General features: G+C 41.4%; 1 protein-coding gene, 1 long non-coding RNA gene and 1 pseudogene across 2 annotated transcripts; 2 read left to right on the forward strand and 1 right to left on the reverse strand.

The window, feature by feature from the left end:
• Positions 1–108: 108 nt before the first annotated feature.
• On the reverse strand, positions 109–8,754 carry LOC112228826 (protein cornichon homolog 2). Its single transcript, XM_024394499.2, has 7 exons — positions 8,069–8,754; positions 6,955–7,600; positions 4,457–4,525; positions 4,030–4,077; positions 2,463–2,575; positions 2,238–2,381; positions 109–2,042 (listed from the first exon to the last, which is right to left on the reverse strand). Exons 2-7 carry the CDS (start codon positions 7,003–7,005, stop codon positions 2,015–2,017), a joined length of 453 nt encoding a protein of 150 aa, XP_024250267.1. The 5' UTR covers positions 7,006–7,600; positions 8,069–8,754; the 3' UTR covers positions 109–2,014.
• An 854-nt stretch (positions 8,755–9,608) lies between these two features.
• Positions 9,609–11,354, forward strand: LOC112228825. The gene is made up of 4 exons (XR_002950091.2): positions 9,609–9,783; positions 10,074–10,198; positions 10,669–10,804; positions 10,910–11,354. It is a non-coding gene; the product is annotated as an uncharacterized LOC112228825 (long non-coding RNA).
• A 459-nt stretch (positions 11,355–11,813) lies between these two features.
• LOC112228169 lies at positions 11,814–14,833 on the forward strand (annotated as a pseudogene).
• The last annotated feature ends 12,778 nt before the right edge of the window (positions 14,834–27,611 follow it).

Genomic DNA, 27,611 nt, shown 5'->3' on the forward strand with positions numbered 1-27,611 from the left:
ATCGAAAATAGTAAAAATAAAGAAACCCTTGAATGAGTAGGTGTGTCCAAACTTTTGACTGGTACTGTATATAGTAACATAATAGTTGTACCACACAATATTGTAACACATTGCTATTTTATTAGAATATGTGAATTGCTGTGTGTACTGTATATCATATTGTATTATAATGAATACAAACTAGCACACCAACAAATATAGCATACAGTGATGAGAGATGTGTAAAAGATAGTATCAAATACTTATTCTTCAATATACTGTATATTAATTCATTCATTCTGATAAACTGCATTATGACATTCATTGATGGTCAACCTAGCTATATTTCCTCTCCTTTGTGACCCCCCTGTTTTGTGCTTTAGCGACTGTCTGTGATTTACTCACATTGTTGTCAGGGTTGAAGGGTTGTTCTGTTTTGGAGGGAACTGTCATGATGAACAGAACATACTGTATGTCTTGGCACAAGAAACCTAGCTGAACAACATTGACACATTACTCAAATGTGAGTGGCTCCACTATAATGCAGGGCGCTGTGTTCAGATGCCAACATGAACCCTATCGGACTTGTCGTACACAATTAATTACTACAATTATGATCAGTTTATGGTAAATAAATGATCACACAGTATTTTTCAAGTTCCAGTACGACTCATTTCTCTAATGAGTTTTAAATTACACAGTGTGATCATTATCAGTGAGCTACACACAGAGCTATGGTTACATGATGATGAGGGCAGCACCAGCTAAGTCACGGCTTTGAAATGAACCAAGAGTCAAGTGTCTGCCAACATTCACTGTAACACTTGAGTAAGAACAGTTATGTAAGTCCAACCATAGTGTTCTATGTGAGAAGGTTTACTGCGCTTGACATAGTCATCACAGCAGACCGATCTATCATCATCTTCAGCAGCCTCGTCTGCTACTTGTGTTACACAGTATTATTCCACAGAGGAAATACGATCCCACGTACAGTCATCTCTCCTAGGCTATGATCACATTGCTGTTGTTGTGAATTTAAAATTGCTTTTCTTGAATGAGGTTTCCGTGATCTAGAATCACGGAGCGCAGAGCTCTTTGGAAAGTATTGGTGAAATCAGCCCTTCCTGCCTAGAACAGAACAGACAAACACAGAATACTTAAACACCCAAGTTCCAAGTCACCCAGAGTCAAAATATCCATTTCAATCCTGAATAATTTTGTGTTGGAATGAAATGTGCCTGTTTTCCCTGGGTGGGGACTGGGATCTGGGAGATAGTGCCTTGACTGGAATGGACCTAGACTCAAACACCACTCCGGGGTGTCCGCGATCCTTCACAGAAGCTTATGTCCATCGCATGTAATTTATGAGTTCATACATTTTATATTTTTGAATAACACAATTACCATCACGCTGGTTCGAAATAGTAGCATTGAATGGTGTATTTATCTGATGAAACAACTATTCATATCCTCAGAAAATTATCTACCACAACTACTGAATTATTGAAATACCAAATCGGTAGAAGAACTAAATACATTTTGTGCATTTTGTATTCTCTTTTCTAAAAAGGTTTATTGGAATGGAAGGATATGAATCTGCAACATATACTTTAGGACTTAGGCAACACAAAGTTTATAAACTCACAGTTGAGTGACTGTAATACTCAGAATAGCAGAGGAGACCTGCAGGCTCTAAGAAGTGGTCAGATCAAGGCAACACGTATACTAGTTGAGATGTGTTCCCTCTTTCTCTTCTTTGTTTCATTCCTCCTCCTTTGTGGCTCTTCTATGTCTGCTCCTCCTCTTCTAGATGGATTGCAGTCTTGAGCAGGTGCAACAACGTCTCTTTGCTTTGCCTTATTTCCTCACAATGTCCTCCAAGGTTCGTCCCTCCATCCAAAGATTTGAGGAGAGCAAATCATGGTCTGTGATGATGGAGTAATGGGTGGTGAGAAAGAGGGGTGAGTGACATCACCCGGTCTTAGTCGTTCTCTTTCTCTGTCTTTCAATCTCCTCTTGGCCTTCTATACTGTGTTTAGAAACTCACCAAGGCATAGACCATACTGTCAAGGACAGAGAGAGAGGCAGAAAAGAGAACAGGAGGACACCAGTGTTAGAAGGAATGTGATATTGCCAAGCAGTAACAACTGACAGTGGTTATTGTGCAGCAAGAAGAGGAGGCTCCCATTCGTACAGATCAACGTTCACCAATGAACCGGCTGGACTGATGAGAGATGGCTTTATTAATAGGACCTCACCTGTACAGGTAGTAGAAGAAGGAGAGCAGGTAGAAGCCCAGCTTACACCAAGACTCCTTCTGACAGTAGTTCAGGATGTCAGAATTCATCACACTGACAGGATCATACATGACCTCTGACCCATCTGCTGGCCGATGGAAAAACCTGACGAGAGAGAGCTTTCTTACAACAGATACAACTAAAAAGCCTTGTGATAGAATGCTGGAAATTGGTTGTGTTGTGTACCTCCAAAGATGGTAGAAGAGCAGGGGGATGTTTAGGCCCAGGGTGACCCACTCTCCAGCACACATGAACATCAGGCAGAACAGTCCATGGATGGAGTATTCTGGCACCACCAGCTAGGAATAATACAGACCGTTAGGGTGCATATGGCCACACAAATGCAAACTCTGTCATTATCATTAACACTTCAGGACAAATTGCTTTGAAAAAGCTGCAATTTTCATATGAATGAGAGTGATAGAGTTTAGTTATGATTTTCTGAAAAGAATGCAGGCCTGCAGGTGTTCCCTCCTTCAATCTCCCCTCATTGGCTCTATAGCTTGCCCATTAACACTGACAGAGGGAATGAGGGCGGGTGGCAGTATGGAAAGCCAGTTAATTATAGTGTGTGCGCAACCTGGTCTCAGAGCCTTTTGTATTATTATGTACGTAAATCCGAGACGCTACATTTACTATGATATGTTACGTTTCGTATGGTATGTATTCATTTGTGGATTTCCATCACCCATTTTGTACAAAATGTTACGAATTTGCCAAATGTATGATATGTTACTAATTCTAGCTAGGTGGCTAAGTGGCTAACATTAGCTAGCTGGCTAATGTTAGCTAGGCTAGGTGTTAGGGTTAGGGGTTAAGGTTAAGGTTAGGGTTAGGGGATGGGTTAGATAAAAAGGTTATGGGTAGGGTTATGGTTAGGTAGAGGGTTAGATAACATGCTAAGTAATTGCAAAGTTGCTCAAAAGTATTAAGCAGTCAAAGTTACCAACCAAAAGTTACATTTTGAATGCTTAGCAGGACAGGAAAATGGTTAAATTCAAGAATATAATCAAGAAACACGTAGTCATCCCTACTGCCTCTGGCCTGGTGGACTCACTAAACACAAATGCGTATTTTGTAAATAATGTCTGAGTGTGGGAGTGCGCTCCTGGCTGTCCATACATTTGAAAAGCAAGAAAATGGTGCCGTCTGCTTTGCTTAATATAAGGAATTTTAAATGATTTATACTTAAGTATATTTTAGCAATTACATTTACTTTTGATACTTAAGTATATTTAAAACAAAATACTTTTAGACTTTTACTGAAGTAGTATTTTACCGGCTGACTTGTACTTGAGCAACTTTCTATTAAGGTATACTTTCTCAAGTATGACAATTGGGTACTTTTCCATCACTTAACATATCAAACGCAACATATAATACTAATTTGAGTGTCTCGGATTTACATTATTATGTTATATCTAGTCTATGAGACCAGGCTGGTGTGTGATTGTTGTGAGTTTGAGAGAGTGAACGAGATTGAGGAGGTGGGCTACAGGAAGGAGGGGAGATGTGAATCAATCGATCTCAGTCCTCAAAATAGATGCATATATATTTTTTCAAGGTTCTCTGGTGCCCTTCTGTCACTCTCATCCTCCACACCACCACTAGGTGTGTGTGTGTGTGTGTGTGTGTGTGTGTGTGTGTGTGTGTGTGTGTGTGTGTGTGTGTGTGTGTGTGTGTGTGTGTGTGTGTGTGTGTGTGTGTGTGTGTGTGTGTGTGTGTATACATGGGCTGGGAGCCACTCACTCACCTTCCGCAGCAAGTTGCAGATTCTTTCAATATTCAGAATTCTTTCCCTCTGAAGAGTGAACATAGAGAAAGGAGAGTCAGATATCTAGCTAATATTTTTGGCAAACACCCTCACAAAAGTAATAATCGCACTTCCTTGGTGTTGGCTCTGTTTCAGAATGTTCTTGTGTACAATATTGCAAAAATATACTTGGCAAAATAGAAGGTACGTTACATTGAGTAAATGCTTTAGATAAAAAATGATAAATAAACCAATCAAAATAAACAAAAATGTTCTATTTGAATAAGTGTCCATGGTCTATGTGTGCCTGTCTGTCTACGGTGCTCTGCTCTTCACAGCTGAGTGGCAGTGACTGTAGGTGGACACGGATAGAACTGGATCACACTTCACAGAATTCCAATCCCTCTCATAAGGCATGGGGCCTTACCGCTCTGGTGGGGTTGCTCTGATCGATTGGGTTCTTGAAGTCTGTGCGCAGCTCGTCAAACGCAATAATCTAAAAAGACATGTACAGTGTATGTGGGTAAACTTTCTGCCGTTGGATATATCTAAATGTGTTCTTTCACTGTGTTATTCTCATTCAAACCAATCACATACCTTTTTAGCTTGTTTTTTTTCCTCAATATTTCTTATCTTCAGTTTTCCATCCCCATACCTCCACTCACCCTTTTGCACCTTTCACATACTCTGACTCTCTCTTTCTCGCTCTCTGAGATCTCCATCTAAGCATCCCTTTCCGCCTCTCAACGTTCTTCTCTCCCTGTGACATCCATCTTTCCCTATCAGAGACCAATCACCATCTCCACATCTGTCTTTTACTCTCAACAGTACCTTTATCGATCTATGTCACTCCCCCTTCTCTGTTTCATGCTCTTCTCTGTTGTAAACAGATGCAGTTTCCATGGTGATCCGATGATCCCTTAGCGGGCACCATGGTTACTATAAAAGTGAACAAGCTGTGTCATTGGTTGAGAGCCACACAGAGATGGGGGGGGACCATGGATGGAGGCAGATGGGGGGGAAGGGGTGGAACAAAATTATAATTTAATAAGCATTCTCAATAACATGGTTCGTTGCTGACACATACACACACTCTCACTCTCCCCCTTTTCACCTTCTCTTCACACACAGAGACAGACAGACTCTTTCCCTCCCCCATCTCTCTCACAGACTCACACATTGACTGACTCATTTGCAATGCATTCTCACCCACTAGTCAATTCATGAGTCAATACTTTAGTTATTTCAAGCCAGTCTTTTGTATTGATGTGATAATGCTGTGTTGAATTTCAAATGAACAATGTCTCCGTCTAGGGAGGTAGGCAAACTTGGTCCTGGAGAGACGCAGGCACTTCATGTTTGTTTTATTTAACCTGGAAAACCAGGTGTGTTGAATTTAGGCAATCACTGAACTGATCAATTAGCTCAGTTGGTCAGGTGTGGTGCCTAGTTGGAACAAAATCCTGCAGTGCCTGCAACTCTCCAGGTAAAGGGTTACCTATCCCTGCCCTAGATAGAAGGCTACAGCTGAGAGAGATGGTCTCTGGCTATTGTGCAGTCTGTGTCTGAGGCTTTAGACATGCAGAATACTGATTGTGCAGAGGTCTCCATTGACGCCTGTACAAATTCCATTAATCATTCTGTAGTCAGTAAGCTGGTACACAAATATACAGGTAACTGCCAAAATAAAGGAAACACGGGTTAATGAGGGATACAAAGTATATTGAAAGCAGGTGCTTCCACAAAGGTGTGGTTCCTGCTTTCTTTTAAATGCCCAGTTGCCCATTATTTTGGCTACCATGTCTAGAAGAAGAGATCTCAGTGACTTTGAAAGAGGGATGTCAAAGGAACGTGTGTGTGTGTGTGTGTGTGTCACCAGGTCTCAACCCAATTGAACACTTACAGGATTATTTTTTATTTGTTTAACCTTTTATTTAACTAGCAAGCCAGTTAAGAAAGAATTCTTATTAACAATGACGGCCTGCTCCGGCCAAACGCAGACGATGCTGGGCCAATTGTGCACCGACCTATGGGACTCCCAATCATGGACAGTTGTGATACAGCCTGGAATGGAACCAGGGTCTATAGTGACTCCTCTAGCACTGAGGTGCAGTGCCTTAGACCGCTGCGCCACTCGGGAGCCCATCGGGAGACTAGCTCATATTAATAATAGACTTCCGGTTTTGGGTGTCTCACACACACACACCAAACCCACACACACACAGACCTACAGTACTGATATAAATAACAAAAATAATGAGTCACACATGGGCACATGGACACACATTCACACCAACCAATGGCTACGCTACACTTATTGTATTGTCTCATTCTACTATTAGTCATCACCTGTCATTCTGTTATAATCTCCACCCGGCACAGCCAGAAGAGGACTGGCCACCCCACATAGCCTGGTTCCTCTCTAGGTTTCTTCCTAGGTTTTGGCCTTTCTAGGGAGTTTTTCCTAGCCACCGTGCTTCTACACCTGCATTGCTTGCTGTTTGGGGTTTTAGGCTGGGTTTCTGTACAGCACTTTGAGATATCAGCTGATGTACGAAGGGCTATATAAATAAATTTGATTTGATTTGATTTGACCTGGAATTATATATATTTCTTCGATTATTTCACCTTGGTTACAGACCAACCAATTCTTTATTTAAGGTATGAGTTACAATGCACACAAGAGAATGTTGCTGAACCACCATCCCCCAGTTTAAAAACATGGTTTTGGTGAGAATCACCATCACCCAGAGTCTAAAAACATGGTTTAGGTGAGAATCACCATCACCCAGAGTCTAAAAACATGGTTTAGGTGAGAATCACCATCACCCAGAGTCTAAAAACATGGTTTAGGTGAGAATCACCATCACCCAGAGCCTAAACACATGGTTTAAGTGAGTGAGTGTGTGTGTGAGCTCAACTCACCTGCCAGATGACGAAGAAGATGAGTGCAGCACACAGCACTAAGGTGAGCATGTAGCAGAAGGCTGCGAAGGTGAACGCCGTGGCTGCACCAGCCAGCCTGACGATGAGATGGGTCGAGAGAGGGGGAACTTCCCCTCCTCTCTCTATTGCAGACTACTATCCCTCCTTTCTCTCAGGAGGTTATTGTCTGTTCTTCCTCTCTCCCTCCCCCTGACACTCTGACTGTCCTCCCTCTCAAGTTGTATTGAGAGCCCTTATTGTCCAAGTGAGGAGTAGAAGTTCTGGAAGAAAGAAATCCTGCCCTGCTCTCCAGTCTGCTGTGGTCTTTCTATTTCAGCTTATCTAGGTTACACAGTTGGTCCTTCTTGAGTTCCTCTTCCCTTTTCATGTGCCTGTGCAAAAGCTTTTCTCCTTCACTGTGCAAAGGCTTTCCACACATAGACTTTGTAAAGCGGTCGACAGGCACAGTTGTTCAGGGAGAACAGCTACAGCTGAGCAATGCTCTCTCCTCTGGCCCCAGCCTCTGATTCTGACAGACAGGAATTTTTGTGCACTTAACGTGTCTGTCCCCTCTCCCTTTTATAATGTCCACTTTGCCACTGAAGATGGCACATATTTCAAGAACAATATAATTGTTATTAAACATCTGTAATAGAAAAAATGGTGGTAAATGGTATTAGATATTATTCAGAAGATATGTTTTTTATTCAATTCTGATATTTCAATGGTTTTAAACAGAGCAGATATGCTGTTAAGAAACAGATGACTGTTTATACTTTTAGAGTCATATAATAATTTTCCATTCATGTAAAGAGGAAGGATTTTCCTTTTCGTCCAAGAACAGCAATTCATACATGTACAATTAAACAAATATTCGTACAATGATAGCTATTAGTGATCATTTAGAATAACAAAATTAGCGAAGATTATTAGCTTACAATCAAATGATCACTTTAACAATAAAAGCTTGAAATGATTTTATAAATGGTGTTGTAATGTATAGAGTAGAATATAAATGCTGAAGTCTAGAAGCAATAAAGACTGATGAACGATGTATCATCTGTGATGATGACAATGGATATTTTGATTGATCTTAATATTGATCAGAGTGTACCTGTGTCTGGGGGTAGATGCGTCTGTCACTGAATATCCCACTTCTTCCTCTCCACACTTTGTCTCTGTCAATATGGGTTGACACCATGTCAGAATGTTCTGTCTTGCCTTTCTCTATCCATCTCAGTCGCGTCCATGAGATTTCTTCACTCATATGCGTTTCGGTGCTCACTTGCAGGGTGAAAAAACTACATTTAGAGAATCAATTATGTCAGATGTTAAGATGTTTTTTTGTTATTTTGGTACGATTATTTTTCTCAAGAAAGGAAAAACATCTCCACAGCCCTTAAAAGTCTAAGTTAATTAATTATTTATCTCGTCCCCCCCTCCTCTTTCGCTTCTCTCGCTCCAAAACTCCCCCTTATGCTTTCTCTTTTCTTCCTCTAAAAAAAAGAATGGAACGATTTTGAAGAAAGACTCTCCCTCATCTTCTGTTCTCCTCAGTCTCTTCTTCTCTTTCTGACTGTCTGATAAAGCAATGTTTGTATCTCCCTAGAATATAATGGCCAAGTTCATTCAACAGTCTCTCTCTCTCTCTCTTGGTCCCTCTCTCCCTGGCTTGTATCTGTTGCCGTATTCCCTTGTTCCCCAGATATGGATGAGGGGGCAGGGCAAGCTTTGAATCTTTTTTGTCAGCTCCCCTTGTTTGTCTCTATCTATCCCTCCCTCTGCTCCCTTTCTCGCTCGCTCTCCCTTTGTCTCTCTTTCTCGCTCTCTCTTTCTCGCTCTCTCTTTGTCTCCTTCTCTCTCTTCATCTCTTGCTCTCTCTCGCTCTCACTCCTTCTTCCCCTTTGTCATTTGACACTGGTGTCCTATTCTTCAGTCCTTTCGAGAAAGATGAAAAGGCTTTCACTCTTTTCTTGTAATGATGGGATTATTTCTGTTACTTTCTTTCCCTCCCTTCTCTGTTCTCTCCAAGCTACCTCTCTCTTTCTGTGGTCCTGCTGTTTTCACCCTCATCCCTTTATACCCTGACATTGTCAGTCTCTCTGGCCCTCTTCTCTTGGGAGGATTTCCACACTTTTTTAATTCCCACAAATCTTTGGCTTTTGATTTTAAAGTGCCCATGCTGTTTCCCCGTAATCCCCATCCCTGGCCCATCTTTTGTCACCCACTAAATCTGTCCCAACACCTAGTCTCTGGTAAATCCCCCAGGGTGACCTGAAGACTCATAAACTCTCCTCAGATTGATTAGCCACTTTCTCCTCTGCCTGTCCCCTACTCTACCTCAACGATTACAAATGTGAAAATGTGAAAAGAAACATCATACAACAAGGAAATTAAACAAAAACACATTTTGAAAATGAAGTAATGAAATGGTACAAAATGTAGAAACAACAAAAATGAATTTGTTCTTTGTTGGTGTCTTGTGTTTTTTTTCTTCCTCTGCACGATATGTATGTACTGTATGGCCCTTAAATATATCAGTGACTAATATTATTTGTGTGCAATAATGTCTGTGGATTTTGGATTGCTTGGACTGATATAAAATGTAAAGCTCAAGAGCACCATCTGCTGCATATTTTATATATGAAAATGTAGGTCGTAACAGAATTCCGGTGAGTAGCGTATCCCTACGGATGACATTTTGGACACGCAATAACGTGTTAGAACATTAGTTGTTGTTTTCGTGACAATATTTTCTTTCTTGTTCATGGAAGACATAAGTCAAGTTTGTTCAGTATGGGTTGGATCAGAAACAGGGCTATTGAAAAGGTAAACATGATATAACTCAGTAAATTAGCCATGCTGTCATTTTGTTGTGTGTGCTATTTGTTAGAGCTAGCTATCTAGCAGCCCACGTGTTTGCTAGCTAACTTCCCTAGCTTGACAGTACCGTTCCCTAATGCGTCACAGATTGTTTTAGGAATGATGACCATGGGGGGGGCAATGGAGCCCTTGATGATGTCTGATCTGTTGGTCATTGATGTGTTTAGAGTGCACATAGGTCTGAATGTTTGCATTGTGGTTGTTGGGCTATTGTGTTTACTTACCTGTCTTGTCAGTTCTAGGTGGGGTCTGTGAATGGCACAGTGAAGAGGTTCAGCACAGAGGAGGGCATCATTACTGAGACCAGACAGTGTGGGGAGAGCAACCAGGGCAGGTTCACAGGACTCGCCGCCACAGACCGGTATAGTTGTGTAGATAAAGACACTGGTCATAACACGATACAGGAGCTGTTGTTCATGCACACTGTCAATACACACTAGCAGCTCTGTGGTCATGTGTTGAGGATCCTGATGTAGACACTGGGCGACTCTCCCTGTATGTCTCTGCGTTTTCTGATCAATGTGTGTGGAGACAGGACTGCTGAGGGTCTGGAAGGAGGACAATACAGACAAAGTGAATGAACAACAACTCCTGTACTGTGCTTCTACATCTGCAGTGCTTGCTGTTTGGTGTTTTAGGCTGGGTTTCTGTACAGCACTTTGTGACATCTGCTGATGTAAAAAAGGCTTTATAAATAACATTTGATTGATTTTGCCAGAATACCACTCAGGCTTCCTAGAGGTTGTTACATTGCAGATGGATACTATATACTTATGAATGATTGACGTTGACTGACATTTTCTTGAACATAACCCCTGTCCCTATATCTAGGTTGGAATAAATATTGTGAAGAATGTTTGTCGGATGCAACAGAATCCCTAGTGGCGCAACCAAGTGGCTACAGGAGGGAAAGAGAATGACCTGGGATCCGGAGAGACCTGAAACACCGGTCTTTGCCTCCAAGAATGTAAAGAGTCTAACAACTACATTTCAAGGAATTACAGTGGGACTGTCTACATAGTATGTTATGTTTCGGTGTTGGGTGCGTTGACACAGCTTCTTTATGCTGCAGGTGCGTAATGACTGGCTGGACCTGCGGGTGCCAGAGTGGGTTAGAGACATGGCCTTCATCGCAGACTCAGACAAGATGGACACCTGCACAGGTCAACACCAGGTCTGTCTTTCCCTGTACAAGCCCTGTTCTTAGACTGGGTCTGCTGGTCTTCTCAGCCAGCCTTGGAGTCTTTCCCTGTACTCAAACGATACATTCATCAGGAGTTTGACGCATTTTTGTTAGATACGCATCCAGGCCAGCGCAGTACATTTTGGCACACTGGGTTTGGCTCAGCTCAGTACATTTTGGGGGGATGAAACTGTCCTGTAAAAGGTTCATTCATATTATACAACGGGTGGTTCAATTTTTTTTATTTTACCTTTATTTTACTAGGCAAGTCAGTTAAGAACAAATTCTTATTTTCAATGACGGCCTAGGAACAGTGGGTTAACTGCCTGTTCAGGGGCAGAACAACAGATTGTGTACCTTGTCAGCTTGGGGATTTGAACTTACAACCTTTAGTCCAATGCTCTAACCACTAGGCTACCCTGCTACCCCAACATACTGAATGTTGATTGGTTAAAACCGCATTCCAGCAAGTGTCTATTCCACAAGTTACCACCGGCTAAATCTATGAAGTCTATTTACTCTGTTCCATCTGACTTCGTAATCCACTGTCACATCAGCCAAACCAAGCAACTTATAAACTTGATCTCCACTATAAAAAGCATCTCCTTTTGAAGTGATTGTGTTAGCTGTGTTGTTGACTAGCTCCTCTGAACAACAGTGTCCTGAGGAGAGAGCACATTTTCTATGCCAGGCGAAATTGCGCCTCATTAGCTCATTGTTATGGATGTATCCAAATAAATGTTACTAGAAAACAGCTTATGCCAATGCAGCTACTGTTATTATTTTGTCTGCAATGTTTGATGTGACTGTAAGTTAGCAGTAGTTGGCTAGCTAGCAAGCAAGGGATAAGAACATTGCCAGCCAGTATAGAAATGGAACATTTAGAATGAACGACAGGGTCACATCCATAGATACAGAACAAAAAGACTGAACGACTGGTTCGAGTCTAGCAACCGACAGAACGAACCACCAGCCGGCTTGGGTAGCAACCCGGGACTCTGTCTTGTGGAAGGATGAAATAGTATGAATAAATTCATCAAAATAATGTTTTTAATGAAAATATGTCAGTCATAATTTGAGTATGTTGGTAAACCATTGTATAAAAGTGATAATGCCCTGGACTTTGTCTTGAGCTTAACAATACCCGTGCCAATATATCCTCCAAACACCGGCTCCTCGGGCATTATCACTTAATTGGTCAAGTTCAAGTACCCTGATGTATGGTTTGTATCATTGCTATTAAAACCATTAAACTTCTTAACTTGACTCGCGTCTCTTTTTCTTATTCATCCATCTAACAATGTAACAAAGGCAACCTATTTTTTTACTGATTTAATAGTTAGGTGTGAGTGTATGATCCAGGGAGAGGCAGTTTGGGGAGTACCCCCCCCAAACTGTCCATTTGGAAGACCCATTTGCGACCAAGCTTTAACTTCCTGACTGATGTCTTGAGATGTTGCTTCAATATATCCACACAATGTTCCTGCCTCATGATGCCATCTATTTTGTGAAGTGCACCAGTCCCTCCAGCAGCAAAGCACCCCCACTACATGATGCTGCCACCCACGTGCTTCATGGTTGGGATGGTGTTCCTTGGCTTGCAAGCCTCACCCTTTTTCCTCCAAACATAACGATGGTCATTTTGGCCAAACAGTTCTATATTTATTTCATCAGACCAGAGGACATTTATCTGCAAAGTACAATCTTTGTCCCCATGTGCAGTTGCAAACCGTAGTCTGGCTTTTTTTCTGGCGGTTTTGGAGCAGTGGCTTCTTCCTTGCTGAGCGGCCTTTCAGGTTATGTTGATAAAGGACTCGTTTTATTGTGGATATAGATACTTCTGTACCGGTTTCTTCCAGCATCTTCACAAGGTCCTTTGCTGTTGTTCTGGGATTGATTTAGCACTTTTCGCACAAGTACGTTAATCTCATCTCCTTCCTGTGCGGTATGACGGCTGCGTGGTCTCATGGTGTTTATACTTACGTACTATTGTTTGTACAGATGAACGTAGTACTTTCAGGCATTTGGAAAGTGCTCCCAAGTATGAACCAGACTTGTGGTCTACAATTATTTTTCTGAGGTCTTAGCTGATTTCTTTTGAGTTTCCCATGATGTCAAGCAAAGACGCACGGAGTTTGAAGGTAGGCCTTGAAATATATCCACAGGTACATCTCCAATTGACTCAAATTATTTCAATACGCCTATCAGAAGCTTCTAACGCCATGACATCATTTTCTGGAATTTTCTAAGCTGTTTAAAGGCACAGTCAACTTAGTGTATGTAAACTTCTGACACACTGGAATTGTGATACAGTGAAATCATCTGTCCAAAATGTTTTGGGAAAAATTACTTGTGTCATGCACAAAGTAGATGTCCTAACCGACTTGCCAAAACTATAGTTTGTTAAAAATAAATTTGTGGAGTGGTTGAAAAACGAGTTTTAATGACTCCAACCTAAGTGTATGTAAACTTCCAACTTCAACTGTATTTGCCATTGTGCTACATTAGAGATGCATTTGCTATATGTACTCTTTGAAGCTTCTGTGTAAACTTAATTATTGCTGCTACAGGCAAAACAATTATCTTCTGATAGTCCGATTTAAGCTTTTTGTGTGTGCGAGTGCATGTTGCATGCCTTTGTGTTCTGTGAGATCCTCTCCCCTCGACCACAGTCTCTTATTTTTTTTCTCTAACCCCTCCTCCTCCTTTTGTCCTCTCCATTCGCTGCAGGCCTAGAGTGTGTGGGTGTTTATAGGGGCTGGCAGGAGGGGTGTGGGGGCTTCAGTTCCACCCTTCTCTCTGGTGGCTTCTTGTGGTTTGGACCACATTCTGAGGGTACACAGCCTGGAGGACCACTCTCTACGGAACAAGGTACACACACACACACACACACACACACACTTACACTCTCCGCACACTTGAAGCCAGCTACATAATCCATCATTAGTGAAGCCTCCTACACAGTTTTTGAATAATTGTGTTCAGTAAAAGTTTGAGGTTCTTTCTCTTCGTCTCCCTTTCAGGTGTATCTGAAGCCACGACTCAACTGTGTGCTTCTGTCCAGCGGAGATCTCGAGGTAGGGGAGAATTAAGTGCAATGAATCAGCCTATGTTTTAGACTTTGAAGTGCAATACTTTGTCATCTGTTTGACCTTCAAATTGAGACTTGCTAGTTTTTAATGTTGTGATATGACAGAGCTGTTAGAGGGGTTTTCATAACCCCTGACATGCATATATTTACTTATTTATTATACACTATGATAGAGTAGTTCATTTAAATTGACATAACAGTAATGCCAAACAACAATGTTAACTGTCATTTGCTGTTAAAATTATTATTTTTAAATGTGATTTTCCTGCATTATGCTGCAGAATGATGCTGTAGTATGTTTACAGTCTCTCTCCTCTATTTCAGCTGGGCAGTACAGGAGTGAACAGAGATGTGGAGGAAGTAAAAGAAGAGAGGAGAACTGGATAAGGTGTGGAACACTATGGGGATGATAAGAGAAGGCGAAGAAAAGAGAAACAGATGAAGCTGTTGTTGAAGAGGCAGAGAAGATGAAGCTGTTGTTGAAGAGGCAGAGAAGATGAAGCTGTTGTTGAAGAAGCAGACAAGAAGACTAAGAAGAGGCATCAAACACTGTATTTATTTCTGAAACATATTATACCCTTATATTAAACTAAATATGGCTGATACCGCAGTAGACACGACCACAACCACCGAGATTTCAGAAAAGGAGCTCAAAGAGAGGAAAGGAGAGGTGGAGGAGAAGGATAATGGCAGTCGGGACGCACCAGCCAACAGCAATGGAACACACACAAATGGTGCAGAGAGGAAGACCAATTGTGCAGATGGTTCTGAAGAAACCCCTGAGGGTGAGAAGGAAGAGGAGGATGGAGAGGGACTGGATGCAAACTAAGGATGCAGAAGAAGCTGTGATGAGGAAGTTGACCACCCTGTGAAGTGCCCAGCTGATTGAGGAGGTTGACCACCCTGTGAAGTGCCCAGCTGATTGAGGAGGTTGACCACCCTGTGAAGCGCCCAGGTGATGAGGAGGAACAAGTGGAAACAAAAAAACAGAAAACGGTGAATCAAAGGAAGCTGAAGTGAAGGCATAATGTGCGTAGTATGTACTCCTCCGCAACGCTGTCTACATGGTGCGTTCAACTTCACCTTGAAGAGCTTGTGCTTTATGTATGCTTTAAATACTTAAATACTACTGTCTTTTATGACCGAAAAGAGGTTCTAGACATCAGAACAGTGATTACTCGCCTCGAACTGGACAAACATTTTTTCTTTAACGAATCCGACGTAGAGGATATACTGCATTCTCGAGACCAGGCCCAAACCCCGTCATTTGTGTGAAGAAAAGACGGAGATAAAGGGGGTGGAGGTCGGGCTTCCTTCTGAGAATTCATAGGCGAGTGAGTAAACTTCCACTACCATTCCTACTATTGGCCATCGTGCAATCACTGGAAAATAAAATGGATGATCTACGATTAAGAATATCCTACCAACGTGACATTAAAATCTATACTATCTTATGTTTCACCAAGTTGTGGCTGAACGACGACACGGATACTAGAGAGCTGGCTGGGTATTCCGGGCATCGGCAGGACAGAAAAGCTACGTCTGGTAAGACGAGGGGCGGGGAGGTGTGTCTTTGTAAATAAGAGCTGGTGCACAATTTCTAATATTAAAGAAGTCTCGAGGTACTGCTCGCCTGAGAGAGTGTGGTTTACAGTTTATCATGAGGTATTCTATCTACCAAGAGAGTTCTCATCTATATCTATTTACCACCCCAAACCGATGCGGGCACTAAGACCGCACTCAACGATCTACATAAGGCCCTAAGTAAAGAAAACAATGCTCATCCAGAAGCGGCGCTCCTAGTGGCTGGGGACTTTAATGCAGGCACACTTAAATCCGTTTGACCAAATTTTGACCAGCATGTCACATTTGCAACCAGAGGGATACATACAAAACTCTCCATCACCGTCCATTTGGCAAATCTGACCATAATTCTATCCTCCTGATTCCTGCTTACTAGCAAAAACTAAAGCAGGAAGTACCAGTGACTTATTCAATATGGAAGTGGTCAGATGACACGGATGCTACAGGACTGTTGGGCTAGCACAGACTGGAACATGTTCCGGGATTCATCCAATGGCATTGAGGAGTATACTGCTTCATCAATAAGTGCATCAACGACATCGTCCCCACAGTGACCGTACGTACATATCCCAACCAGAAGCCATGGATTACAGGGAACATCCGCACCGAGCTAAAGGCTAGAGCTGCCGCTTTCAAGGTTCGGGACACTAATCCGGACGCTTATAAGAAATCCCGCTATCCCCTCTGAAGAACCATCAAACAGGCAAAGTGTCAATGCAGGACTAAGATTGAATCTTACTACATCGGCTCTGACACTCGTCGGATGTGGTAGGGCTTGAAAACTATTACAAACTACAAAGGGAAACCCAGCCACGAGCTGCCCAGTGACGTGAGCCTACCAGACGAGCTAAATGCCTTTTTAATACTCACTTCGAGGCAAGCAACACTGAAGCATGCATTAGATCGCCAGCATTTCCGGACGACTGTGTGATCACACTCTCGGTAGCACATTAGAGCAAGACTGCTGATCCTCAACACTGGGGCCTTTTAGGGGTGCGTGCGTTGTCCCCTCCTGTTCACCCACGGCTGCATGGCCAAACACGACTCCAACACAACTAGAGGCCGATGATTTTTCAACGCCGATACCGATTAATCGGACGATTATTATTATTATTTTTTTGAAAAAATACATTTTTAAATTTATTTGATTTATTTTACATTTTTTTAAAATGTATTTGTTTTGACAATTACAACAATACTGAATAAAATCAATTTAGCCTCAAATAAATAATGAAACATGTTCAATTGGGTTTAAATAATGCAAAAACAAAGTGTTGGAGAAGAAAGTACAAGTGCAATAAATGCCATGTAAGAAAGCCAACGTTTAAGTTCATTGCTCAGAACATGAGAACATATGAAAGCTGGTGGTTCCTTTTAACTTGAGTCTTCAATATTCCCAGGTAAGAAGTTTTAGGTTGTAGTTATTATAGAACTATTTCTCTCTCTACGATTTGTATTTCATATAGCTTTGACTATTGGATGTTCTTATTGGCACTTTAGTATTGCCAGTGTAACAGTATAGCTTCCGTCCCTCTCCTCGCCCCTACCTGGACTCGAACCAGGAACACATCGACAACAGCCACCCTCGAAGCAGCGTTACCCATGCAGAGCAAGTGACGTTTGAAACGCTATTAGCGCGCACCCCGCTAACTAGCTAGCCATTTCACATCGGTTACACCAGCCTCATCTCGGGAGTTGATAGGCTTGAAGTCATAAACAGCTCATTGTTTGAAGAGCTGCTGGCAAAACGCACGAAAGTGCTGTTTGAATGAATGCTTACGAGCCTGCTGGTGCCTACCGTCGCTCAGTCAGACTGCTCTATCAAATCATAGACTTAATTATAACATAACACACAGAAATACGAGCCTTTGGTCATTAAAATGGTAGAATCCGGAAACTATCATCTCAAAAACAAAACGTTTATTCTTTCAGTGAAATACGGAACCATTCCGTATTGTATCTAACGGATGGCATCCCTAAGTCTAAATATTCCTGTTACATTGTACAACCTTCAATGTTATGTCATAATTATGTACAATTCTGGCAAATTAACTACGACCATTGTTAGGAATAAATGGACTTCACACAGTTTGCAATGAGCCAGGTGGCCCAAACTGCTGCATATACCCTGACTGCTTGCACGGAACGCAAGAGAAATGACACAATTTCCCTAGTTATAAGACATTCATGTTAGCAGGCAATATTAACTAAATATGCAGGTTTAAAATATATACTTGTGTATTGATTTTAAAGAAAGGCATTGATGTTTATGGTTAGGTACATTGGTGCAACGACCGTGCTTTTCTCGCAAATGCGCTTGTTAAATCATCACCCATTTGTCGAAGTAGGCTTCAATGAGAAATTAACAGGCACCGCATCGATTATATGCAACGCAGGACACGCTAGATAAACTAGTAATATCATCAACCATGTGTAGTTAACTAGTGATTATGTTAAGATTGATTGTTTTTTATAAGATAAGTTTAATGCTAGCTAGCAACTTACCTTGGCTTCTTGCTGCCCTCGCATAACAGGTAGTCAGCCTGCCACGCAGCCTCCTCGTGTAGTGCAATGTAAGGCAGGTGGTTAGAGCGTTGGACTATTAACCTGAAGGTTGCAAAAACAAATCCCTGAGCTGACAAGGTAAAAACCTGTCGTTCTGCCCCTGAACGAGGCCTAGGAACGGTGGGTTAACTGCCGTCATTGAAAATAAGAATGTGTTCTTAACTGACTTACCCAGTTAAATAAAGGTGTAAAAAAAACAAATCGGCAAATCGGTGCCCAAAAATACAGATTACCGATTGATATGTAAACTTGAAATCGGCCCTAATTAATCGGCCATTCCGATTAATAGGTCGACCTCTAGACACAACAGTGGTAGGCCTGATCACTGACAACAATGAGACAGCCTATAGGGAGGACATCGAAGAACAGTCCCCCCCCCATTAAAATCGGTTGGACCCGCTCCGCTACAGCCACGAGTTTCAAGTTCCTTGGTGTCCATATCACTAACAAACTACCATGGTCCAAACACACCAAGACAGTTGTGAAGAGGGCACGACAGCACCTTCTCCCCCTCAGGAGACTGAAAAGCGCCAAGTCTAGGTCCAAAAGGCTCCTTAAACAGCTTCTACCCCCAAGCCATAAGACTACTGAACAATTAATCAAATGGCCACCCGGACTATTTACATTGACACCCCCCTTTGTTTTGACACTGCTGCTACTCGCTGTTTATTATTATCTTAGCATGGTCACTTCACCCCTACCTAGATGTACAAAATAACTCAAACTAACCTGTACCCCCGCACATTGACTCGGTACCGGTACCCCCTGTATATAGCCTCGTTATTTTTTATTTTACTATTTTTACTTAAGAGAATATTTACTAAATAAACTAAACTCTTTCTTGAACCGCATTGTTGGTTAAGGGCTTGTATGTAAAGTAAGTATTTCACCTGTTGTATTCAGAGCATGTGACAAATAAAATATGATTTGATTTAGTTTGTCCCGAAGATATTACATTGCACCAGAGTCCTAAAACATCGAGGCCTGTCCTCTCTTTTTATAAACTGTTATTTATTTGTTTCTTACGCAAAATAAAAAATAACCTGTGCAAATAGAATCCGTGCTATTTTATCCGTTTTGTTGTTTTGTGTCAGTATGAGCACATTCTCTACATAGTTAACTGCTGATTCAGAGGCAGACGGCTCTACCCTTCTCCACATGTTCAGGGTGACATCTCAGACTCAATGAAGACCAAAGATAAGTTTTAAACAGGGATAATGGACTATTGTCAGCATTATTAATTTAGTATTTTTTTAAAATCCTTTTTGTTTACTGCTGCTAGTAGTTAATCCTTTGCCAGGCTGGTCTGTTAACACAAAATGTTTGCTCTACTCCTCCAGGCTATCTCTATCGCACGGCACAACCACCACATCTTATCTTTGGCATGCAGGCTCAGTCAGGCCGGAGACATCTCCCTCTCCTGCACCACTAATCATAATGGAATGTGGCTGTTGGTTGTATAGCCATCACTTAATCAGATGCCAGCCCAAGCTTTGAAGACTCCTCTCAGTTCACGCAGAAAAGGAGAGAGAGTTCAAAGAACCCTACTCTATTGCATAAAACAACCATTCGGGTGCATAAACAGCATTATAATATAATTTTGTAATTTTGCTACCATACACAACAGATGGCCTCCATGATAAAACGCCTCCACGATAAAAGACACTTGACCCATTTGGGGGGCTGGCTTCTGCAATGTTAATTACCCCCTCTTAAATCTTAAGGCTTTGGTCATGTTCCGTATGCATTTCACACAAGTTTGTACCATTTGTACCCAAGATACTGTTTTTTTATTTTATTTTTTATTTTAGGTTATTATGTTATGTCTGGCTGACTCAGAAATTGTGTTGACAACGGTCTTTATCAACATTCCCACCCTGGTGTTTTTAGTCTCTTCTTGTGCAGTTATATTTCATGATTGCTATTTGGTTGCTTCAACCACTGCTTTGTATATTCTGGTTCTTGATGATTAAATAAATCAGTCTTATCTTAAAAACAAAAAAGTTTCCAAATGCCAGTAGTGTAGAGCTTAAAGGAAAAGACTGTTCTCTTTATGAGGAACACAGAAGGTCTAGAGGTCTGCCAAAGCCTGTGTTGTGGTTGTACTGATTGTTTTCCCGTTGAGTCTGTACTGGAAATGCATTAGCCAGAGTTTCCCATTAAAACTATAACCACTCTGGTGCTGTGTGCATGCCTTTCTGTATCAACTTCATTGAAATGTAGCCAACATTAAACATGTACGGATTGAAATTTTGGCAACAACTCACAGAATAAATATATTAAATGTACAATATCCCAGGGCTATAACAATTTCTCATATGAATTCTGAACATGTGTGTGTGTGTGTGAGAGAGAGAAAGAATGCAACGTCCCTAATAAACAGACAGGTGGCATCTGGCACCATTGGTTGGCTTACTTGTTGTGTCCTCTGCTGAAAATCACTCAACATAATGGGTGTCTTTCAAGTTGTGTACTTAGCATGGATTTGTTTTGTGATTTGTGTTTGTCAGTTTGAGTAAATGTCTCTATGTTCATTATTGTGAATTCAGTAACAGTGGTGTGTTTTGTGGAAATGGATGTTTGTAAGCCTAGGGCGGGGCTGGCCCTGGGCATAAGTGACTGGTTTAGGGCTGCTAGGGGGCACCCACCCCCCAAAAAAAACAGAATGGCTGCGGATCCGTCTTTTCTGGACCTTTCTTCCTGGGGCCTTAAGGTCCCAAATATTTTGCGCATGTGTGGGATTCTCTACTTACGCACAGTCTGTGCTCTACTTATAGAGAACAGGCTACTCTGGTGAATGCTGCTTGTCTAATAAAGTTAGATCAAAGCTGAATCAATGTCTGCAAGATCACATAATGATAGTATTGTACATAACAGAACCCAATATAACAGCATAACGTTACTGTAAGACAAACACAATATCTTATGAGATTTTAGGATGATTGTGCATACTGCCATAACTCAACAGCACGCCACTAGGAAAAATATGTGCTTTGATTGAAACAAAACACAGCTCAAATATTTGCTCACTGTAACCTGCATAATTCAAAACAACATTGTACATAACAAAGAAGATCTACATGCATATTCCCATGAAACTGATTGAGAACAAACGGTCGCCATGCACATGCTGCATGGACGTTTCACAGATGAAATGATTGACAGTGAGAAATGGGAAGGGAGGGTGACCACAACAATGCGTGTGTAAAGAAACAGGGCGGTTACCGACAGATACGCAGCCACGGCCGAAAAACAAATACTATACACTAACCAAAAATATAAACGCAACATGTAAAGTGCTGGTCCCATGTTTCATGAGCTGAAATAAAAGATCCCAGACATTTTCCATACGCACAAAAGGCTTATTTCTCTAAAAATAATTGCACAAATGTGTTTACATCCCTGTTAGTGAGCATTTCTCCTGCCATCCACCTGACAGGTGTGGCATATCAAGAAGCAGCTTGATCATTACACAGGTGCACCTTGTGCTGGGGACAATTAAAGGACACTAAAATGTGCAGTTGTGTCACACAACACAATGCCACAGATGTCTCAAGGGATGTCTTTTGAGGGAGCATGCAATTGGCATGCTGACTGCAGGAATGTCCACCAGAGTTGTTGACAGATAATTTAATGTTCATTTCTCTACCATAAGCCACCTCCAAAGTCATTTTAGAGAATTTAGCAGTAGCCTCACAACCGCAGACCACATGTGACCACGCCAGCCCAGGACCTCCATATCCGTGTTCTTCACCTGTAGGATCGTCTGAGACCAGACAGCTGATGAAACTGTGTGTCTGCACAACTGAAGAATATCTGCACAAACGGTCAGAAACCATCTCAGGGAAGCTCATCTGCTTGCTCATCGTCCTCACCAGGGTCTTGATCTTTCTGCAGTTCGTAACCGACTTCAGTGGGCAAATGCTCACCTTCGATGGCCACTGGCACGCTGGAGTGTGCTCTTCACAGATGAATCCCGGTTTCAACTGTACCGGGCAGGTGGCAGACAGTGTGTATGGCATTGTATGGGTGAGAGGTTTGCTGATGTCAACGTTGTGAACAGAGTGCCTCATGGTGGCGGTGAGGTTATGGAATGGGCAGGCATAAGCTACAGACAACGAACACAAATGCATTTTATCTATGGCAATTTGAATGCACAGAGATATTGTGACGAGATCCTGAGGCCCATTGTCGTGCCATTCATCTGCCACCATCACCTCATGTTTCAGCATGATAATACACAGCCCCATGTCGCAAGGATCTGTACACAATTCCTGGAAGCTGAAAATGTCCCAGTTCTTCAATGGCCTGAATACATGCCAGACATGTCACCCATTGAGTATGTTTGGGATGCTCTGTATCGATGTGTACGACAGCGTGTTACAGTTCAAGCCAATATCCAGCAACTTTGCACAGCCATTGAAGAGGAGTGGGACAACATTCCACAGGCCACAATCAACAGCCTGATCAACTCTATGTGTCGTGCAGCATGAGGGAAATGGTGGACACACCAGATACTGACTGGTTTTCTGACCCACGCCCATACCTTTTTTTTTAAGGTATCTGTGACCAACAGATGCATATAACAGATCATATCTTCTTATATAAACTGTTACTCAGTAAAATCTTTGAAATTGTTGTGTTTATATTTATGTTTAGTGTACAGTACCAGTCAAAAGTTTGGACACACCTACTCATTCCAGGGTTTTTCTTTATTTGTACTATTTTCAACATTGTAGAATAATAGTGAAGACATCAAAACTATGAAATTACACATCATGAATAATGAAGTACCCAAAAAAAGTGTTAAACAATAAAAATATATTTGAGATTTGAGATTCTTCAAAGTAGCCATACTTTGCCTTGATGACAGCTTTGCACATTCTTGGCATTCTCTCAACCAGCTTAATTGGGTAGTCACCTGGAATGCATTTCAATTAACAGGTGTGCCTTGTTAAAAGTTAATTTGTGGAATTTCTTTCCTTCTTAATGCATTTGAGCCAATCAGTTGTTTGTGACAAGGTAGGGGTGGTATACAGAAGTTAGGCCTATTTGGTAAAATACCAAGTCCATATTATGGCAAGAACAGCTCAAATGGGCAAAGAGAAACAACATCATTACTTTAAGAGATGAAGGTCAGTCAATCCGGAAAATTTCAAGAACTTTGAACGTTTCTTCAAGTGCAGTCGCAAAAACCATCAAGCGCTATTATGAAACTGGCTCTCATGAGGACTGCCACAGGAAAGGAAGACCCGGAGTTACCTCTGCTGTAGAGGATGAGTTCATTAGAGTTACCAGCCTCAGAAATTGCAGCCCAAATAAATGCTTCACAGAGTTCAAGTAACAGACACATCTCAACATCAACTGTTCAGAGGAGACTGCGTGAATCAGGTCTACTTGGTCGAATTTCTACAAAGAAACCACTTCTAAAGGACACCAATAATAACAAGAGACTTGCTTGGGCCAAGAAACACAAGTAATCAACATTAGACCGGTGGAAAACTGTCCTTTCGTTTGATGAGTCCAAATTTGAGATTTTTGGTTCCAACCGCCGTTTCTTTGTGAGATGCAGAGTAGGTGAACGGATGATCTCTGCATGTGTGGTTCCCACCGTGAAGCACGGAGGAAGAGGTGTGATGGTGTGGGGCTGCTTTGCTGGTGACACTGTTCGTAATTTATTTAGAATTCAAGGCACAGCATGGCTACCACAGTATTCTGCAGCAATATGCCATCCAATCTGGTTTGCACTTAGTGGGACTATTATTTGTTTTTCAACAGGACAATGACCCAACACACCTCCAGGCTGTGTTATGGCTATTTGACAAAGAAGGAGAGTGATGGAATGCTGCATCGGATGACCTGGCCTCCACAATCACCCGACCTCAGCCCAATTGAGATGGTTTGGGATGAGTTGCACTGCAGATTAAAGGAAAAGCAGCCAACAAGTGCTCAGCATATGTGGGAACTCCTTCCAGATTGTTGGAAAAACATTCCAGGTGAAGCTGTTTGAGAGAATGCCAAGAGTGTGCAAAGCTGTCATCAAGGAAAAAGCTACTTTGAAGATATAAATATAAAATATATTTTGATTTGTTTAACATTTTGTTGGATACTACAAGATTCCAAATGTGTTATTTCATAGTTTAGATGTCTTCACTACAATGTAGAAAATAGTAAAAATAAAGAAAAACCCTGGAATGAATAGGTGTGTCCAAACTTTTGACTGGTACTGTATAGATATATATATAATTCCATTGTTGTAATTGGCGGAGTGGGGATCTGAACTTACACTTGAGAGTTAGTCAAATAGAATACACTAGGTGCATTTTCAAAATTTGCAGCAGCAGTTTGTTTCTTGTTATGTCAGTCACTGACAGTCACTCAATTAGCCCATGTCAGATAAACATTTTTAGATTGGTAAATTGGTCTAGCCAGCTATCTAAACCTTGTAGTAATCATGGCCAAATTACAGACCGTTAGTCACTCACTCAGATATCATATTAACATGGCATGAGTCATGGCAAAATGTGTAAAATTGCAGGTAAGTTGCCGTAAAATTGCTATTCTTTCTCTTTCCACCGCATGGCAAAATGACTAGAATAGCATGAAGTTATTTATAAAATTGCTAAATATTTTCTCCACCACAAAACTGCCTTTAAAAGTGCAACATTTTCTCTACGCACCATGGCAAAATGTGTAGAATTGCAGGAATCACCATGATTGCACTATCACATGTGCATCTTTCACTGTGGTTGACAATGTACATTTACTTCACTGCATATTTCATCGGTGTGTTTAATGCTGTTTCATGTCATCAAATTGACCTTCTGATATTTACGCACTGTGGTTGTATTGAAGACACCTCCAAGTTTTCTAGTTTCATGGAGAGCAGTGTGTGTCAGAGATATACCTGTGCGCGGTTCTTTCTGAGACTGGACTCTACACACAGACACACCCATTCCTTGAGCTCTAGATAAGATAAGACAAGTCGGGATTGAATTTTTTTTTTTTAAAGGAAGATGAGTTCTCTTTATTTGTGAGTTGCAAACTGTAAGTCCCATTGCTGCTCAGCTTTTGCTTTTAGCTCAAAAAACTACACTCAGGGATAAAGCCCAGTGAAATAACACAGGCTTTTGTAACATGTCAAGTGTCGAATAAAACATGAATGACAACGTTTGTCCTGATTGTTGATAGACGGCAATGAGGAAAAATGAGAAAGGGTCAGGAGTTCAGGCGCAAAGGGAACAAAATGGAAAACATTGTTCCAACTGATGTACAGTACTTGACTATGAGACCTCATAGGGTGGAGGAAGGAATGTTTTAGTTTGGCAAAACCTATTGGAGGGGGTCTTGTATGAAGAGTTGTACTCAGCGATGGGTTGGACTTGCCCCGAACATTAACACTTTGTATTCAGGACGTAAAGTTAATTTCTTTGCCACATTTTTTTGCAGCTGTACTTTAGTGCCTTGTTGCGAACAAGATGCATGTTTTGGAACATTTGTATTCGGTACAGGCTTCCTTCTTTTCACTCTGTCATTTAGGTTAGTGTTGTGGAGTAACTACAATGTTGATCCATACTCAGTTTTCTTCTTTCACAGCCATTAATAAACTCGGTAACTGTTGGACTGAGTCAACATTGGCCTTATTTAGTCCATGCATCTTATTATGTGACTTGTTAGGCTTGCCATAACAAAGGGCTTGAATACTAATTGACTCTCAAGACATTTCAGGTTTGATTCATTTGTAAACATTTCTAAAAACATAATTCCACTCTGACATCATGGGGTATTGTGTGTAGGCCAGTGACACAACATCTTAAGTGAATCCATTTTAAATTCAGGCTGTAACACTACAGAATGTGGAAAAAGTCAAGGGTTGTGAAAACTTTCTGAAGGGACTGTATATTTCGTCTCCAATGTTATTGAAAACATAAATACATTTGCACAATGAGCACTTGTGTCTCAAATACATTGTTACAGTTGCTAATTAATGGATTTTAGCCATATTAGCATAGACATGACATCAGTCAAAGCACTCAAAACAAGACATGGTATCAAAAGCCTCTGCCAAGTCCCCAACAACCGGATGTTCCGGTTTTCAGGGGAAATGGAAGGAGAGCCTGTGACCCAACTTCCGCTTTTGGACAATAACATGACAAAACTCCATCTTGACACCTCCTCCAAATTTACTGGATTGGTTGAACAGTGCAGAAGATTTTTCTCGTCAAGACCAGTATGTAGGGGATTTAGTTCCAGGTGTATTATTTACGCCTACTAGGTTAGGTTATGGTATCAATAACAAGATAGAATGAGCCACATACTATTCCCCACATGGTAGCTTCTTGTCATTGTTGCTAGCTATCTGACCATCCAGAATCACAACACAAGGACTTCTGACCTACTGAAGTGAGTGCATTGTTTTCCTGACATTTCTATGCTCTTAGAAATTAAATCATATACATTCTTTACTTGAGATATGTTTTATATTGCCACACTGATTAAAACATGTACCCTTTAACCCTGTTTTTAATCAATCATTAACACACTCTTCAAAGGCATTTGTATCATGCCTTTTTTTATTATTCTGTTTCCCTTGGTCAGTGTTTAGAGTCCAGAGTCTTGTGCTTGTTCCTGCACCTCATAATCTCATTGAGTTTCATCTTTCCTTTCCAGTAATCAAGAGCCAGTGACTGATAGTGTGTGTGTGTGTGTGTGTGTGTGTGTGTGTGTGTGTGTGTGTGTGTGTGTGTGTGTGTGTGTGTGTGTGTGTGTGTGTGTGTGTGTGTGTGTGTGTGTGTGTGGTGTGTGTGTGTGTGTGTATTGTTTACGACTAGCACTGACTTTGCTGATAGCTACTTTATTGAGGAAAAATGTACTTACTATGATTGAGATGTGATTGTCCTAACTAGCTATCTTAAGATGTATGCACTAACTGTAAGTCGTTCTGGATAAGAGCGTCTGCTAAATGACTAAAATGCATGTGCGTGTGTGTTTGTTTGGTTTTACTATCTTTGTGGGGGCATGAAGTCCTCACCAGGATATTAAAACAAGGAAAATTCGGACAAGTGAGGATATTTCTCAGCTCACCACAAGAAAAAAGGCTACATTAGGCTTAAAGGTTAGGATTACGCTTTGAGGTTAAGGTCAGGTTAAGGGTTAGGGAAAATATGATTTTCAATGGGAATCAGTTGTTGGTCCCCACAAGGATAGTAAAACGAACATGTGTGTGTATGAATTTGTTTCACCCCCTTTGCCTTTCTTTCACAGTATGCATCAATTAACTGACAAAAAAGCCACCGGCTGTCACCCACTATGTAGTTTGTGATGTTTTTTGTACTCCAGTCTAGTGATTCC

Source organism: Oncorhynchus tshawytscha, linkage group LG30 (genome assembly GCF_018296145.1).
Source record: "Oncorhynchus tshawytscha isolate Ot180627B linkage group LG30, Otsh_v2.0, whole genome shotgun sequence".
Lineage (NCBI taxonomy): Eukaryota > Metazoa > Chordata > Actinopteri > Salmoniformes > Salmonidae > Oncorhynchus > Oncorhynchus tshawytscha.